Source organism: Rhodnius prolixus, unplaced genomic scaffold (assembly GCF_049639745.1).
Source record: "Rhodnius prolixus isolate KJV_2025 unplaced genomic scaffold, Rpr scaffold_4, whole genome shotgun sequence".
NCBI classification, from domain to species: domain Eukaryota; kingdom Metazoa; phylum Arthropoda; class Insecta; order Hemiptera; family Reduviidae; genus Rhodnius; species Rhodnius prolixus.
The window spans coordinates 39,309,220-39,324,019 of NW_027411614.1; the positions used below are offsets into that span (position 1 = coordinate 39,309,220).

The window sequence follows — 14,800 nt, forward strand, 5'->3', positions numbered from 1 at the left end:
TCACATTTGTCTGAGAAAGAGGGGACAAATTTAGAAGGCAATAGTATAATGTGGTGCTTAGCTTCCGTGAAATAGAGTGTTAAAGGAAAGCCTTGTGAGCTTTCTGACCATGTTTGCTATACATTAATGAGTGTGCTGATAGGCTTAAGGCCAACAAGCACCCATCTCTGACATGGCTGGCATGAGCGACGGCCACCCAGCGATAACAGCCGTAATTGCCATCATAGCAGGTGGTATAGTAGTGGCACACTAGACAGTCGTCGCCATATTCGCAGTTAGTTGTGAGGACACCGTCGCTTCAAATGACGTGGTAGGTTAGTTGGAAGGGTAGAGGTTGAGAGGGTTTGGACTAAAGGATTCATGTGAGAGGATAGTTGGGAATAGAATTTTAGGTAACGGGATTTGGCAATGACAGAGACAAAGGGAATTTTAAGGTCTTCGGGGATAGTGTGGCTAGAGATGTAGAAAGGAGAGACATTGGTAGCTGAACTAAGGCTATTTCAAGACCAGTTACTGAGGTATCTCTATTTATATGAAGGTCACTTGTCTTAGTAGATCAGTTCTTGATTTGTTAATGCCAAATGTTAATAGATGCAGAAAGCTACTACTCAAAAACTGTCAATAGTTTTTTATATTCTAAAGGAGTAGGAATTGAAGGATTCTTCAATGACATTTCTAAGTCTTCTTTTCTACTGTAAATGGAATACTGTGGAGTCTACTGTAAATGTAATCGATAATTTTTTACTGCCTCTTAAAAATTGCATGTAGGCTTAACTTAAATGACATATATTAAATAATATGCATTGTTTTTTAAAAGTAAAGTCAAATTACATTGGGCAACTTTATTTTTTCTCTGTTGTAAGAAATTGGCACATTTTTTTTTATCTTAGTACAATTTAATTTACTATGTTAGGATTGTAAATGTAAGATGGCTACCCATTGAAGATGATGGAGAGAGAGGTATCTCATTCCAAAAACGAAGCTATCAAGGAGCAGTTTTAGAAAACAGCACTCAATCGATTATTGTAACACTGGTCAGTGTGACTGGTTCTCAATTAAATGAACATGTTGAATATTCGATACTAAATCCGGTACCAGAATTCACAATTGGACCTATATCCGGCGCTATTCGTACCACTGGGATACCTTTAGATAGGGAAATTAAAGAGATGTACACGTTTATCGTTCAGGTATTATTATGACTATAATTTATTAAAAACTAAGTTGATACAGTTTTTTTTTTATTATTAAAATATTCTATTAAAGGCGGAGAGTAAATTAGCAACTTTAGAACATATGCCATTCACCCGAAGAGTAGCAAGAACTGAAGTGGTTTTATCTGTGCTAGACATTAACGACAATTGTCCAGTAATTGCAAACATGGAACAACATGCTGTAATCTCTATTTCCGCCCGAAAACATCATTTTATAACCAAGGTAAGGCGGTTTTTTTATTAAATAAATTTTTACCAGAATTCATATTTTTATGCTGCCTTTATATTTAGTTAATACATTTATTGTTTAGATCACTGCTTATGATGCGGATAAAGGCGAAAATGGAGAAATTATTTATGAACTTGAGAAACAGTTTTCTGATATTTTTAAAATTTGCCCTAAATCTGGGAATATTACATTAAAACAACAATTACCCACACATTTGAAGGAATACAATGTTGGAGTTATTGTGAAAGATGGAGGTAAAGTAAAATGGTTGACTTTAACTTTAACCTGAACTTTACTAACCCTTATGTTGTTATATACTTATTCTTCTGTAGTATACTTATACTTTTAATATCCTATATTTCAGTAGTTTGTATTTCTAACATTTCTAATCCGGTATTTATCTTAAAGGATTACCACCATGTATGAAAAAGGTCAATGTCAAATTGACCGTACTGGACGAAGAGACACCAGTATTTGAACAGCAGTACTATGAATGCAAGGTTCCTGAAGATATTCCAGCAAATTCACCGTTACCAATCACATTAAAAGCTTTATCTCCTCTAAATAATGACATCATTTACACCATTCATGATGGTGATGTTTATGAGGAATTTAGAGCACAGTATCATGCAGGTAAATTGATTTTATTAGTTGTGTTTAATTTTTAACCTGTTACATAACTGATATCAGTTAAGAAGTTCCTCAGTACTTTATCCAATCCTCTGACTCGGTTAAAATTTTGAATTATTATTTTTTTTTCAGGTTCAAACAGTGGTTCAAGTTTTTGTTAGTATTAAATACCATGAGAATTAATTAATCAATTTCTTTATTTATTTTATATAAATATGTAATGTGTGTAAATGATTATTGTAGGTGAGTTAATGGTGCAAGAACGATTAGATTACGAAAATCAAGACAGTTATCTCCTGAGAATAAGAGCTACTGACGCGATTACCAATAAATATTCTGAAGTTTTATTCAGTCTAATAATATTAGATGTCAATGATAATCCACCATTATTTGAATTCCCTAGTTATAATGTATCAGTTTTGGAATCTCTGCATGTTGGAGGCTTGGTAACTCACATAGAAGCTACAGATAATGATACGGGTAATTATTCAAAAAATTTCAATTAATTTGTTAATTATTACTTTACCAGATGTAACCAAATTTTACAGGATATTCGAATTTCAGCCTAAATTATAGTGTTCAGTTTAGTTCCTAAGTTCTTTATCAATCCACTGACTTGAAATTGAAGCAAAAACTTTTTAACATATTATTATATTCATTTGTCTTTATTTTCAGGCGCCAATGGTATTATTCGTTACGTTATTGATCCAGAACAAAGCGATTCAGCTTCATATTTTCATGTTAGATCTGACACCGGCGACATCTTTTTGAAAAAGGTTGTGGATTACGAAAATAAAATATTACATCAGATTGTAGTCAAGGCGGTGGACACCGGTGTTCCGCCGCTGATGTCCACCGCTCGAATCTACATCAACGGTAAGTCTTCCATGTTTGTGTTTATTATTAAATGAAGAGAGATTAATAACTGTTCAGATCTTATTAACTGTTGGTTCAAAGATATCAGTTACGTTCTATTATTCTGTAGTTCTGTCATTATAAACGTACTAGTCAAAACTTCTCCTGAATTTTCTTTTAATTTAATAATTTAGAAGCAAAAACTAGCAACTAATTTTGCTACTCACATCTTTCTACTCTCCCAATCGATGGAGCAACCTTACATTTTTTCATGTATGAAATGCTCTTTATTTTTTTAGTGATTGATATTTTGGACACTGCTCCACAAATACTCGGCCCAGTTAAAACTCATTTATTTGGAGGCGAAGCTACTAGAGGACAGTTCGTGTGCAATATCAGAGCTTTCCACACTACCCAGGGAGCCAATCTTTCCTATTCACTGCTTACGAACAATCAAGCTTTTCAACTGGATAAACAAAATGGTAATTGTAAAGCTCCCAACATAATAATACTTTTTTAAATTTAAATTTATTAATTTTTCTAATTATTACTAAACAGGGGTCCTTACTGTTGCTAATCCGAAAAACATCAGCACCGACAACACCAATTTAAATGTCTCCGTTAGTGATGGCGTGTATACAAGTGTTTCTTCTATTCAGTTATATATGATACCATCCAATCAGCATAGTCCAAGATTTGAGAAACCAATATATGATGTCGGAATAAAAGAAAATTTAATGGCTGGAACTTATGTAATAACAGTTACAGCTGAAGATAGTGATGTCAACATTGGACACAGTATACATTATAGTATTGCATCGGAGGATATGCTTCATTACTTTACAATTAACAATTTTACAGGTTTATAATTTATTAGTTATGTTTAATAATAATAATATATATTTTTTATATTTTATTACAGTAAAATTATTTCACTTTTTTTTAGGAGAAATCAGGACCAGAGTTCCATTAGACCGTGAGACCAAGGATTACTTTGAAATTGTAGTGATGGCAAAAGACAGTGGCGGCCGCAGTGGATTTACGACAGTTAGCGTTACAGTGATTGATATTAATGATAACAGTCCGCAGTTTTTATCGCCACGATTCTCTACTGCAATGTACAGTAATGCATCGTCAACGACTCCTGTTCTTCAGGTATTTAAAAACTTTTCCAATATTTTCAACTTGTAGGAGGCTTTATCCATCACAAATAAGTATTTAAGGAACTTGAAAATAAAAAGAATAAAGTGAAATTTGTGAATGTGCGTATTCGAAATCAGCGTATCTAAAATGGATAACTTGACTAGGATTAGCCCTCATTTACTTTTTGATATTGCTCATTAATATTTATGTAAATAAATCAGTGAAAGCAAGTAATTATTGATAGCCGTTTTTACTCGCCACTCACTCGAGTTGTCTATAAAGCCCCAATAGTCAAGTGTGGAATGCTCCATTCTGTAGCAAAGCACGTTTGGCTAACAAAATTATATATAACCTTTAAAATTAAATTAAATAAATTCTTTCAGGTTCAAGCAGTAGATTATGACGAAGGTTTATCTGGGTCTTTGGAATATTCTATATATGCAAGTGGTAAAAAAGAGAATCTTGGTTTGTTCAACATAGACAAGACCAATGGAAATATCTTCCCCACGTCATTAGTACTAGAATACGGTGAGAAGAACTTTTTGATCAACTATAAATTTTTACAAATTCTTAGCAGCTTTATATTTATTGATATACCTTTATTGTTTCAGAGAAGACATTATAGCAATTTTTTGTGAGGGCTATGGATAATGGTTCGCCTGCCTTAGTTACTGAAGTTGCTGTTTCAATATATATTGCGCCATTAAATATAAAATTACCTATTTTTAAAAACGACGCCGATACATTTTTTATTTCTGAAGCTACTGAAGTTGGTAAGTAAAATTTAACAAATAAAAACACAAACATTGGGATTAAATGCTCGCATGTCTTTCTCTTAACACAGTTTACTTAATTAAATTTTCTTTAAACGTAAAATGTTTATTAAAAAGATAGTTCATTTGAATGAAATGCTCGTGTTGACATGCAGGCCCTTTAAAACTTCTGTAACATAAATGTTCCCTAAAAAATAGTGGTATTCCGAAGTTACTGGCGTTATCTTGCGTTAGGTCCAAACCCTTTCCAATGAAGCATCTCGAAAAAACTGTTCCATTCAATAATGTAATATTCTTCCGACTCAAGGTTCGGTAACGCATTTGTTATTCATAAATATTGGGCAAATGTTAGAAAAGTTACTATTCTCAAACTGCACCAAAAAGCGTAAAAGTAGTGAACAAGAAGGGAACACCCTTCCCGAAGAACCTCAACTTGAATAATGTTTCAGAAAATATGTTTCAAATATAAGTAATAATCCTACGTGTATGTAGTGACCATAAAAAGTTTATAGAAAAGTCATTGAAACCATTTTCGGAAAAATTGAAAAAACAGTGCAGTAAATTAACATTGACTGTCAACTTTTTTGCTTCATGCGGAATTTTGCCTACTTTTTTACGTCCTGTAGGCAAGTCCTCATCCTTTTTCTTTAATGTGTCCTTAAATGTTTTCGATCTATGTAGATATGTAGATATCGATGTATGTATGTACATACAATTAACAGAATATCAGGTTTAAAGAAAATCGTTAGAGTCATTTTTCCGAAAAATTTGTGCCTCTTAGTTGACTATATCTCTAAAAGCTTTTTTCATTCAATCATGGCGTTGAAACATGCTAAAAAAATTGAACATTTTTTCTTCTGTTATTTTTTTTTTTTTTTTTTTTTTTTTTTTTTTTTTTTTTTTTTTTTTTTTTTTTTTTTTTTTTTTTTTTTTTTTTTTTTTTTTTTGGGGCAATGAACCAATGGGTTATTATGCCCTCCGGCTTCTGTTATTAGTTCTTTCATAGAGTTAGACTGATAGACTCAAAACGAATATTTTTGGTAAGAAGTAATACTTCTTCTTACAAGTGGTAGCAGAAAACAAAAATGGATTTTACTAAATAATAATAAAATATATAATAAATAATGTACAATAAAATAAATACAAAGAGAAATTTTTCCTTCAAATAAAAGTTTTGTTTTATTAATTTTGCAGGTAGCTTAGTTACAGTTGTTAGTCCATCAAGTGATGTTAAAATGAAATTTAGTCTATATGGAAAAAGCGCAAAATTGTTTGATATTAATAAAAATGGCCAGATCACATTGTCTCGGCCATTAGACAGAGAAGAAACAGCAACACATAAATTAGCCCTACTATGCGAAACCATTTCCAAGCCCTCGTTGTCGTTCACCCATATTATCACTTTACACATATTGGACGTGAACGACAACAAACCTTCATTTGAATCAGATATTTATGAAGTTTTTGTACCTGAAGATACACCACATGGAATTCCCATTATTAAAGGTTTTTTTTATATATATATTCATAAAATGTATTCTTAACTAGTTTTATTTAACATTGCATTATTTTTTTTATTTGAACATTTTTAATTTTTTATATAAATGGTTATAGTTTCTGCAAACGATGAAGATGAAGGGAAGAATGGAGAAATTCATTACTGGATGGAAGACGGACTAGGGGTTTTTACCCTGGATAGAGTAACCGGATGGATTCTAACATTAGCACCTTTAGATTGGGAAAAGCAGACTGAATTTAAATTTAGCGTTGTTGCATTTGATAATGGAAATCCTGCATTAAGCGATAAATGTACAGTATATGTACATATTTTAGACGTTAATGATAACCCTCCAGTTTTCATTGAAAATATGTGGAACATTTCAAGTAAGGCTGTCCTCTTAAATTAATCATTTGTTGTAGAAAATTTAAACCATGCTCTTACTAATACATTTCTTTTTGCTGTATTTAGTAGCGGAAGATGCTTCTGTTGGTGCTGCTCTCATTCCTCTAGAGACAACGGATGCAGATGCAGAATCTAAACCACTAGATTTTTTTATTATCGACGGCGATGATAATTGTAATTTTAATGTAAATAGTTCTGGGATAGTTTACATTTCAAGAACATTAAATAGAGAATATATTGATAAGTATATATTGACTGTTTTGGCAACTGATGGAAAATTTTCAGCTTTAAGTAAGATTTCTGTTGATGTTCTCGATGTAAATGGTAAGTTTATTTTTTTTATCACTCCTCCACTTTTGTTTAAGTATTGCTGAAAATCGAGTTTAAAGTGAATCGTTCGACCAGAAGTATTTTCTCCCTCTTTCTCCTGCTAGAACCTGGGTGCTGTCATTCTAATAGATCTAACACTTTTCTTTAAAAAAATAATTTAGGTTTCGTAGAGAAGGAAGTTCCCTCTAAAGGTATATCTCTTATCCTATTCACTCTTTACCAGCTATATGGCTCGGATTAAATTTGTTGCTAAAAATGCGATTTTGTAGAAATCGCTTGAATTGGTAAATCTTCTGCTTGGTTTAAGATTTTTTTTTTGTTTGGCATTGTCTTTCGCCATACAGCCAGCATCGTCTAGGTGCTTATCACTAGAATATCACTCACTCTCCATTCTTACTTATAAATACATTCGCTTCACACATTCATCCCTCTACTATATACAACTGATTACATACAAACTACAGCTAATGGATGGATCTGTACTCTATAATCCTGCTATCCTTATAGCTTAACCGAAATTAAAATCACGTAATCCTTCTCTAATCATTTTATCTTGGTTTAAGATTATCGTTTCTATACGCAATTTTCTATCGTGAATATTATTTTGGATTCTGGGGTGTCACTTGACAAGATTCATGCCAAATTGCGTTTCAAATTTACATTAGATATACACTAGATGTCGTAGAGGTGTTTTTCAACTGATTTCTTATATCTTATAACTCATATCCAATTTCAGATGAAAAGCCTGAATGCCTGAAAAATGTTTATAAAGTACAGATAAGTGAAGATATATCAATAGGAACTTACGTCACAGCGGTTCAGGCTTTTGATCCGGATCTAATTCCAAATATAAAATTCCTTTTAGAAGGGGAAAATAGTGCTCACTTTACAATAAATAATTTTACAGGTAAAATTCTCTTGCATATCATACACATTTAAAAAAAAATAATAAATTTAAATCATTGCAATAAAAAAATTAATAAACATGTTACAGGTGAAATAAGGACAAACGTATTGTTGGATCGTGAATCAGTGGCTGAATATGATTTAGTTGTACATGTTGTTGATACTTATAATTCAAGTTGGAGCTGTAGTTCCAGAGTATTTATCTCACTACTGGACATCAACGATTCTCCTCCTAAATTTATATTATCTAATCTTAGTGCGTCACTTCCTGAGAATTCTAAAGTAGGAGCTGTAGTGACTTTAGTACACGCTGTTGATAGTGATATTGGTAATATATTAAATTGCATAAAATTAACAAACCTATCCTTTGATTTTTCATTAAATATTGAAACAGGTTAAGTCAAAAATATTGTGTTAAAATTACAAATAGAATATTCAGTTAAATATTATAGAATTCAGTGTGTGAATTTCTCTTTTTCTGATTAAAATTAGGTTGGATACTACATTTTGTGTAACTCTGAGAAAAATTAATGACCCGGAAACCTAGCATCCATAAATCAGACTATTTATCAATGTTTTTATGACCTTTATAAACATACAATAAAAAACAGTTCAAACATTGTTGTTTAACAAGTACAGATTTTACTGACGGACTTAGTAGTGGAATCCGTTCTTAAAAGTCAATTTGGTTTTGAAATATGATGTCTATGAACACTGTTTAATGTCACACTGGAGCTGAAGAGCCGTTCAACATTATGGCCTTTTTGTGAATATTCTTATCTAGTTTTCATCCTCATTGAAGTCCAAAGCGAATGACTTTTCGTAATTTCTCATGTGCTCTTATTCAGCGTTAGTTCTACAATATCTGCTTCAAATGACAATTGCTCGAAACCTTTCGCGCATAATTATCGGTTTTTTTTTCTGACGGAATACGATATGGTTCTGTTATACAGTAAAGCTCCAGAGCTTTTTAGGTTTTACTAATGCTATCTCTAAAGTGGCCGAATAAATGTTTGTGCGTTGCAAAAATTTTGACCGTGTAAAAGAAGGCCAATGGGAAGCGTACCGTGTATAGGGATAGGAATAAAGTTGATTGCATGATTACTATGTTATTTATACAAACACCTTATTTCTACTTATGTCTGAAGCGTGTTGTTCAATGAATACAGGGATGAACTCGAAATTGCGATACACGCTGACTGATTCAGCAAAAGGAATGTTTAGCATCGTATCTAATACTGGTCTGGTACGACTAGCTAAGAAATTAGACCGAGAAATACAGGAAAGATATACACTGGTTGTTCGAGCCCGTGATGAAGGTTCACCGCCTCTATCCTCGACAGCGCCCCTCGTAGTCAGAGTGCTTGATGTCAACGATAATCCTCCAGTGAGTTCTTCCTTCAAGTCTAGTCCGTTATGCATGCACTATACACAAAAGCATAGTTTATTGAATTAAAAATAGCTTAAAGCTTCATTACAATTTAAAAATATCTCTGCACGCAATTAAATTTCTTTTTTATTTGTCTTAAGGTTTTTGTAAAAAATGTGTACTCAGTTGAAGTGGCGGAGAGTGCTCCTCTTGATACAGATATTCTGAGAGTAGAAGCTTATTCTGCCGATATTGGGGTAAATGCCGAGATTGTCTATTCTATTGCTGGAGGTAACGAAGATGGCAGATTTTATTTGGATTCTAAAACAGGTAATTGAACTAAAGTGTAGAAAAGTCAACATAAATTTGTTTTATAGTTATGATTAACTTTTCTATTATTCTGTTATTGCAGGGGTATTAACTATTTTACAGCCCCTAGATTATGAAGCTTTAAAAAGTTATATATTGACAGTGGAAGCGACTGATAGAGGCGATCCGCCGCTTTCAAGTCAAGCTTTAGTCAACATATCTGTGATAGATTCTAATGACAATACGCCTATTTTTGTACAAGTTATTTATACTGCTACTGTCCCAGAAAATATTAGTGTTGGCAGTGCAATTCTCCAGGTAAACATTTGCATTTATCCAATTTATTAAGAAATAACTGCTGATATTTTTTGTTTACTTTTATAGCCTTTAGAATTTTTCTTCTTCGAATTTTTCTTCCTTATCCTCACTTCCTGGTGTTGGAAAATGTTAAAAAGTCCGGTATTTGACAAAAAAAAATGCACCGGGCGTTACGATTTCTGGTGATGACAATAATTCTTTGGTACAAAACAGTCGTCAGGGTCGAAGGTAGATTTAATTTGAGTCGAATTTTGCCGTGTATGTTAACTAGCAGTTTATCCTAATAAATGAAAATGGACACACTCCCAAAGTCATTTGGTTATTTAGAAGCAAAGTACCTTTTCTTGAGAAAAAGTGACTGACGAAAGTTGATATTTACATTTTTTATTGAAACGGTTTCTAAGAAAACTACTGACAAAGAGGTTTTTATTTCTTAAGTGAATTCTTTATAGAATCAAACTTTACTTCACTAAATTACACAAATATTTGTATGAATTACAAATGGAAATTTATTTGTTCGTATCAAATTATGAGAACTTTTTGGACGTTCAGTGCCAAAAATTATCTTATGTTCCGTGAACCGTAAAAAACTTATTTTTAAAAGGTGATTAATCACAACGTTCATTTAAAAAACTTTCATGAATAATTTAAATACGTTCCTTTCTGAAGGTTTCAGCAACTGACGCTGATTCTGGAGATAATGGAAGAATTACTTATCATTTAGAGAAAGGAGATTTATATCAACAGTTTAGTGTTGATCCTAACAATGGTTATATCACCGTTTTAAAACCGTTAGATAGAGAAACTGTAAGTATTATATCAATTTTTTGTAAGAATTTAACTATTATTATGTTACATTTACTCATTTTATGTTATCCCTAAAGATTTCTAGTTATAAACTCATCATTAAGGCTACTGATTCTGGACCAATAATTTCATTATCAAGTGCAGTTACCGTTAATGTAGAAATTCTTGATGTAAATGACAATCCTCCCCAATTCTCCCTGTCTAATTACTCGGCAGTAATCCAGGTGAGTTATACTATGAGATCTAGCTTCTAATCCAATAATTTTTAAAAATATATTAACCTTCTCCCTTGATGTACTCGATAGGAAGGCAAATCTGCTGGTTGGTCGATTATTAAGTTAAATGTAACAGATGACGATATAGGAGTTAACGCTGGACCTTTCACTTTCGACATTCGTTCAGGAAATGAAGGAAAACTTTTTAGAATTAGTTCTGACGGCACAGTGAGGACTGTTGCCAGACTCAGTCGACGCATCCAACAGTCTTACGTTCTACAAATTCGTGTATTCGACAGCGGTACACCTCTTCTTTTTTCAGATACTTTACTAACAATTAAGGTAAAATTGAAATAATGATTCTTTAAACAAAATTTATTACAATTTTTTGAAAATTTAACATTTTTTTACCTGAACAGAATTCTAATTTAAATTTGAAAAAATATCTAGGTAATAGAAGAATCACAATACCCTCCAGCTCTCACACCCATGGATATTGTCGTAATTTCTTTTGAAGATAATTTTAAGAAAGGAGTCCTTGGTACTGTACACGCAACAGATCTCGATCCGTATGACAAGCTACATTACAGTTTAATAGGTGATCCCGTTGGATTTCAAATCGATCAACGGACAGGAGCGATAACGGCTACAAATGTTGACAGTGGACAATATAAACTTAATGTTACTGCGACGGATGGAAAATATACATCAAGTGTTATTGTAACTGTTAATATTCAGCCGCTCTTTCCAGAAATGTTGTTGACGGCTTTTAGTGTAAGGTGAGAAATTCATTTCTTTTAGGGGGTTTTGAATCCGTCGTATGATTTCAGAGTAACTTCGAGATAAAAAAAACAACTCTCATGCGTTGTGCTGTATAAGAACCAAGTTTGATGAAAGAGTCATGAATAAATCCCTCTAGGTTCTGACAAACCTCTTGATAATAAATTATGACTACATATTAAAATTTAATGTTACTTCAAATTAATGGTATTTGTAGTTCAATTCTCACAATTATTATAGGTTAAAAGGAATTACTCCGCATCACTTCGTGTTAACTAGACGCAAGAATATAATTGGTTTGCTCAAAAAACTTCTCAAGACTGAAATTTTTCTACTTAGTATTCAACCATTTAATAAAGATTTAGATATTTTACTTTCATTCCAAGATGTAAGTTTGTTTTGATTTTTACAAAATTTTAAAATTATCGGAATTTGAGTTAATTCAATAATTATTTGTTTTCTCTTTTATTAGAATATACCTTTAGAAGAAGTAGTAAAAGCAATGGTTGAATCAGCGTTACCCGTAATTCCCCACAAATGTGAATGTCAAAATGGAGGCTTATGTCGTCAGAGGTTGTCTATCATTCCTCAAAACATCATAACTACTGCAACAGGTGTCAATAGCTTTGTTGCACCCGCACATTCCCACCGAATGTACTGTGCATGCCCATCAACCCATACAGGTACTAAGAAACAATATGCTGTTAATTTCTGTTGGCCATATTTAGTTACATGCAATTACGCAGTTTGTCAATATTTAATAATTTTAAAATATTTGCTGCATTTTAAAGGTGAATTGTGTGAAGTGTCAGTAAAAGATGCTTGTGACTGTCCACCGCCTACAGTTTGTTCTCATCAAGGAGATAGTGTGACTGGATATTTTATGTGCGCTTCGCCTCCACCAGTCGCTCCTCTTTGCGCGGAGAATCATACATGTAACTCCCCAAGCCAGGGTACTACCGGCAAGTACATATTCAGATATCAGAATATCATTATTGCTGTGGCCGGCCTTTTAGCTGTTTGTGTGACTGCAGTTGCTATTATTATAATTATTTGGTAAGGAAATGGGTTTTTCAAGTTAACGCTCATAAATACATACAGCTTTGATTTTTGTTATTCATTCATTCATTTTTTATTTTATTTGTTTGTAGGAAATGTAGGAAAAGAAGAAGGGAAAATTCGAATGAAGACGGAAGTAGAAGGATGAAAGAAATTAGAATATTGAATTCAGAAGCAAAGTGCAATTCTAAAATAAGCAATTTGAAAGCTTCCCAAGTGAGTTTTAGTGCACTTTTTTTGATATTTTAAAAAATTGTTGAATCTTGATTGATTCCATCTGTCTACAGCATATCCGACGGCCTTCATCGTATAATTGCGGCAACGATACGCTCTATACAGCACTTCCATTAAATAATCTGGATACTGTACGCAATTATGGTCTTGCGGGAGAAGAATTAGAAAATGTTTCTTGTGATTATGTACAGAATATTACGAAAAATACGGATCCTACTACTAAAATAACTAATGGTAAGCTTTTAATTTTTTTCCTTATTATCGTTTATTTTTATTTTGTTGTTTTGTCATCATTTAAATATTGCATTATTTAATTGATTTAATTTTCTTAACATCATGATTTTTTACTTAAAGAAACATTTTAATTACAGATTTCAAATGCAACAGTGGTGGCCGGCGAAGCTACCCTGAAGAGGAAACTAGACTGATGCAAGGTAGCATCATACTTTATTTATATTTATTTTTATCTAATGCTAATCTTTTCGATCTTTTAGTAGACTGTACATTTTAGTATGTTTGAATAATTGAAGCAAACGTGGGGGAGGAAATGCCCTTAGTTCATGAAGCTTTTAACTCACACAGCAGTTGCCTGCAAGTGTACGGAAAATATCCGTTAGAAACACTAGCTTTTTAAAATATAAATTAATAAACCCATTTATATTTAATAAGCCTCATATTCGTACATGCTATTAACTGATATGGCACTTCGATTTGTCAGATTCAGTTCCTACATATCTTCACTGCATGCATGAAAAAATTAGGTACAGGAGGGCGTTTTTTATCAAAAAGGCCAAGAGTCCGTTTCAGTAAAACATCAGACCAACCTGTTATATATAACTGAATACGTCTCATCTCGTTCGCACTACGACGTATTCGAACCGTTTTTTTTTTTTTTTATGACGAAGAAAAGTCAGCAAATGACTATTGGTTACTTTGTATCAAATTTGTTTTGATACGGAGCGAAGCAAATTTGCTAAATCCACTAATGATGTAGAGTTGTTATTCAAGATACAATGTCCAATTTTATCAAGTGAATACATGCCTTAAAAATACCAATTTTCTGAGTGAAATTGAAATAGATTGAAAAATATGGTATTTATAAACACCTCATTTACAGATTTCTTAAAAATTATTCAAAGTAAATATTTGTTAAAGGTTACCAATGGGATTGTACTGGAACGCAATCCAATACAATTACGAATATAGCTGAAGTATCTTGCCCTGAAGATGAATCTTCAAGTCCGCCACGGTCGGATATTATCATTCACGAAAGTAAAGGTATTCTATTTAAACTATTTACGAAATTTGAAGCATAATTTTGATATTTTTATCCATGAATAACTTTAATATTGCCAAACTCGCGAAAGTAACTGCCAAGAACTGTAAATTTGATTGTCGTCTGTAAGTGATGGCTTGTAGTGTGATCTAATATACAATACAAAGTAGCTCCTATGATTTTTTGTTTTGCGAAAAAATAATAATATACATTTATTTTTACAGTTGGAGAGGAAGCTTCTCCGAGATTTCCATTATCGGGGTACGATATACCCTCATATGGTTTTCCTAACCAAAGCAGCACACCTAGTGCCATATGTGACATTGACGAATCTGAAACCATATCATGAGTGTCATACTTTGTAAATATATGTCTTATTTTTGTACAAATCTGTTGTGTATGTTAATTTTTTATAACTTATATTCTTAAATAAAAAGAATACTTTAAAAA

At 32.4% G+C, this 14,800-nt stretch overlaps 1 protein-coding gene across 1 annotated transcript in view; it reads left to right on the top strand.

The window, feature by feature from the left end:
* kug (FAT atypical cadherin kugelei) overlaps positions 1 to 14,800 on the top strand; it is a 671,938-nt gene extending 657,138 nt beyond the window's left edge. The window contains exons 20-51 of the mRNA XM_074130786.1: positions 914 to 1,190; positions 1,267 to 1,437; positions 1,526 to 1,697; positions 1,852 to 2,076; positions 2,206 to 2,229; positions 2,317 to 2,553; positions 2,749 to 2,949; positions 3,228 to 3,410; positions 3,487 to 3,789; positions 3,875 to 4,083; positions 4,455 to 4,599; positions 4,698 to 4,844; positions 6,039 to 6,350; positions 6,459 to 6,728; positions 6,814 to 7,071; positions 7,814 to 7,984; positions 8,072 to 8,311; positions 9,153 to 9,370; positions 9,514 to 9,682; positions 9,765 to 9,979; positions 10,649 to 10,786; positions 10,864 to 11,010; positions 11,092 to 11,343; positions 11,452 to 11,780; positions 12,022 to 12,169; positions 12,254 to 12,464; positions 12,573 to 12,837; positions 12,933 to 13,056; positions 13,128 to 13,308; positions 13,446 to 13,508; positions 14,230 to 14,352; positions 14,575 to 14,800. Coding sequence (XP_073986887.1) covers positions 914 to 1,190; positions 1,267 to 1,437; positions 1,526 to 1,697; positions 1,852 to 2,076; positions 2,206 to 2,229; positions 2,317 to 2,553; positions 2,749 to 2,949; positions 3,228 to 3,410; positions 3,487 to 3,789; positions 3,875 to 4,083; positions 4,455 to 4,599; positions 4,698 to 4,844; positions 6,039 to 6,350; positions 6,459 to 6,728; positions 6,814 to 7,071; positions 7,814 to 7,984; positions 8,072 to 8,311; positions 9,153 to 9,370; positions 9,514 to 9,682; positions 9,765 to 9,979; positions 10,649 to 10,786; positions 10,864 to 11,010; positions 11,092 to 11,343; positions 11,452 to 11,780; positions 12,022 to 12,169; positions 12,254 to 12,464; positions 12,573 to 12,837; positions 12,933 to 13,056; positions 13,128 to 13,308; positions 13,446 to 13,508; positions 14,230 to 14,352; positions 14,575 to 14,699 — 6,253 coding nt within the window. The 3' untranslated portion in view covers positions 14,700 to 14,800. The remainder of the gene's footprint in view (positions 1 to 913; positions 1,191 to 1,266; positions 1,438 to 1,525; positions 1,698 to 1,851; positions 2,077 to 2,205; positions 2,230 to 2,316; positions 2,554 to 2,748; positions 2,950 to 3,227; positions 3,411 to 3,486; positions 3,790 to 3,874; positions 4,084 to 4,454; positions 4,600 to 4,697; positions 4,845 to 6,038; positions 6,351 to 6,458; positions 6,729 to 6,813; positions 7,072 to 7,813; positions 7,985 to 8,071; positions 8,312 to 9,152; positions 9,371 to 9,513; positions 9,683 to 9,764; positions 9,980 to 10,648; positions 10,787 to 10,863; positions 11,011 to 11,091; positions 11,344 to 11,451; positions 11,781 to 12,021; positions 12,170 to 12,253; positions 12,465 to 12,572; positions 12,838 to 12,932; positions 13,057 to 13,127; positions 13,309 to 13,445; positions 13,509 to 14,229; positions 14,353 to 14,574) is intronic.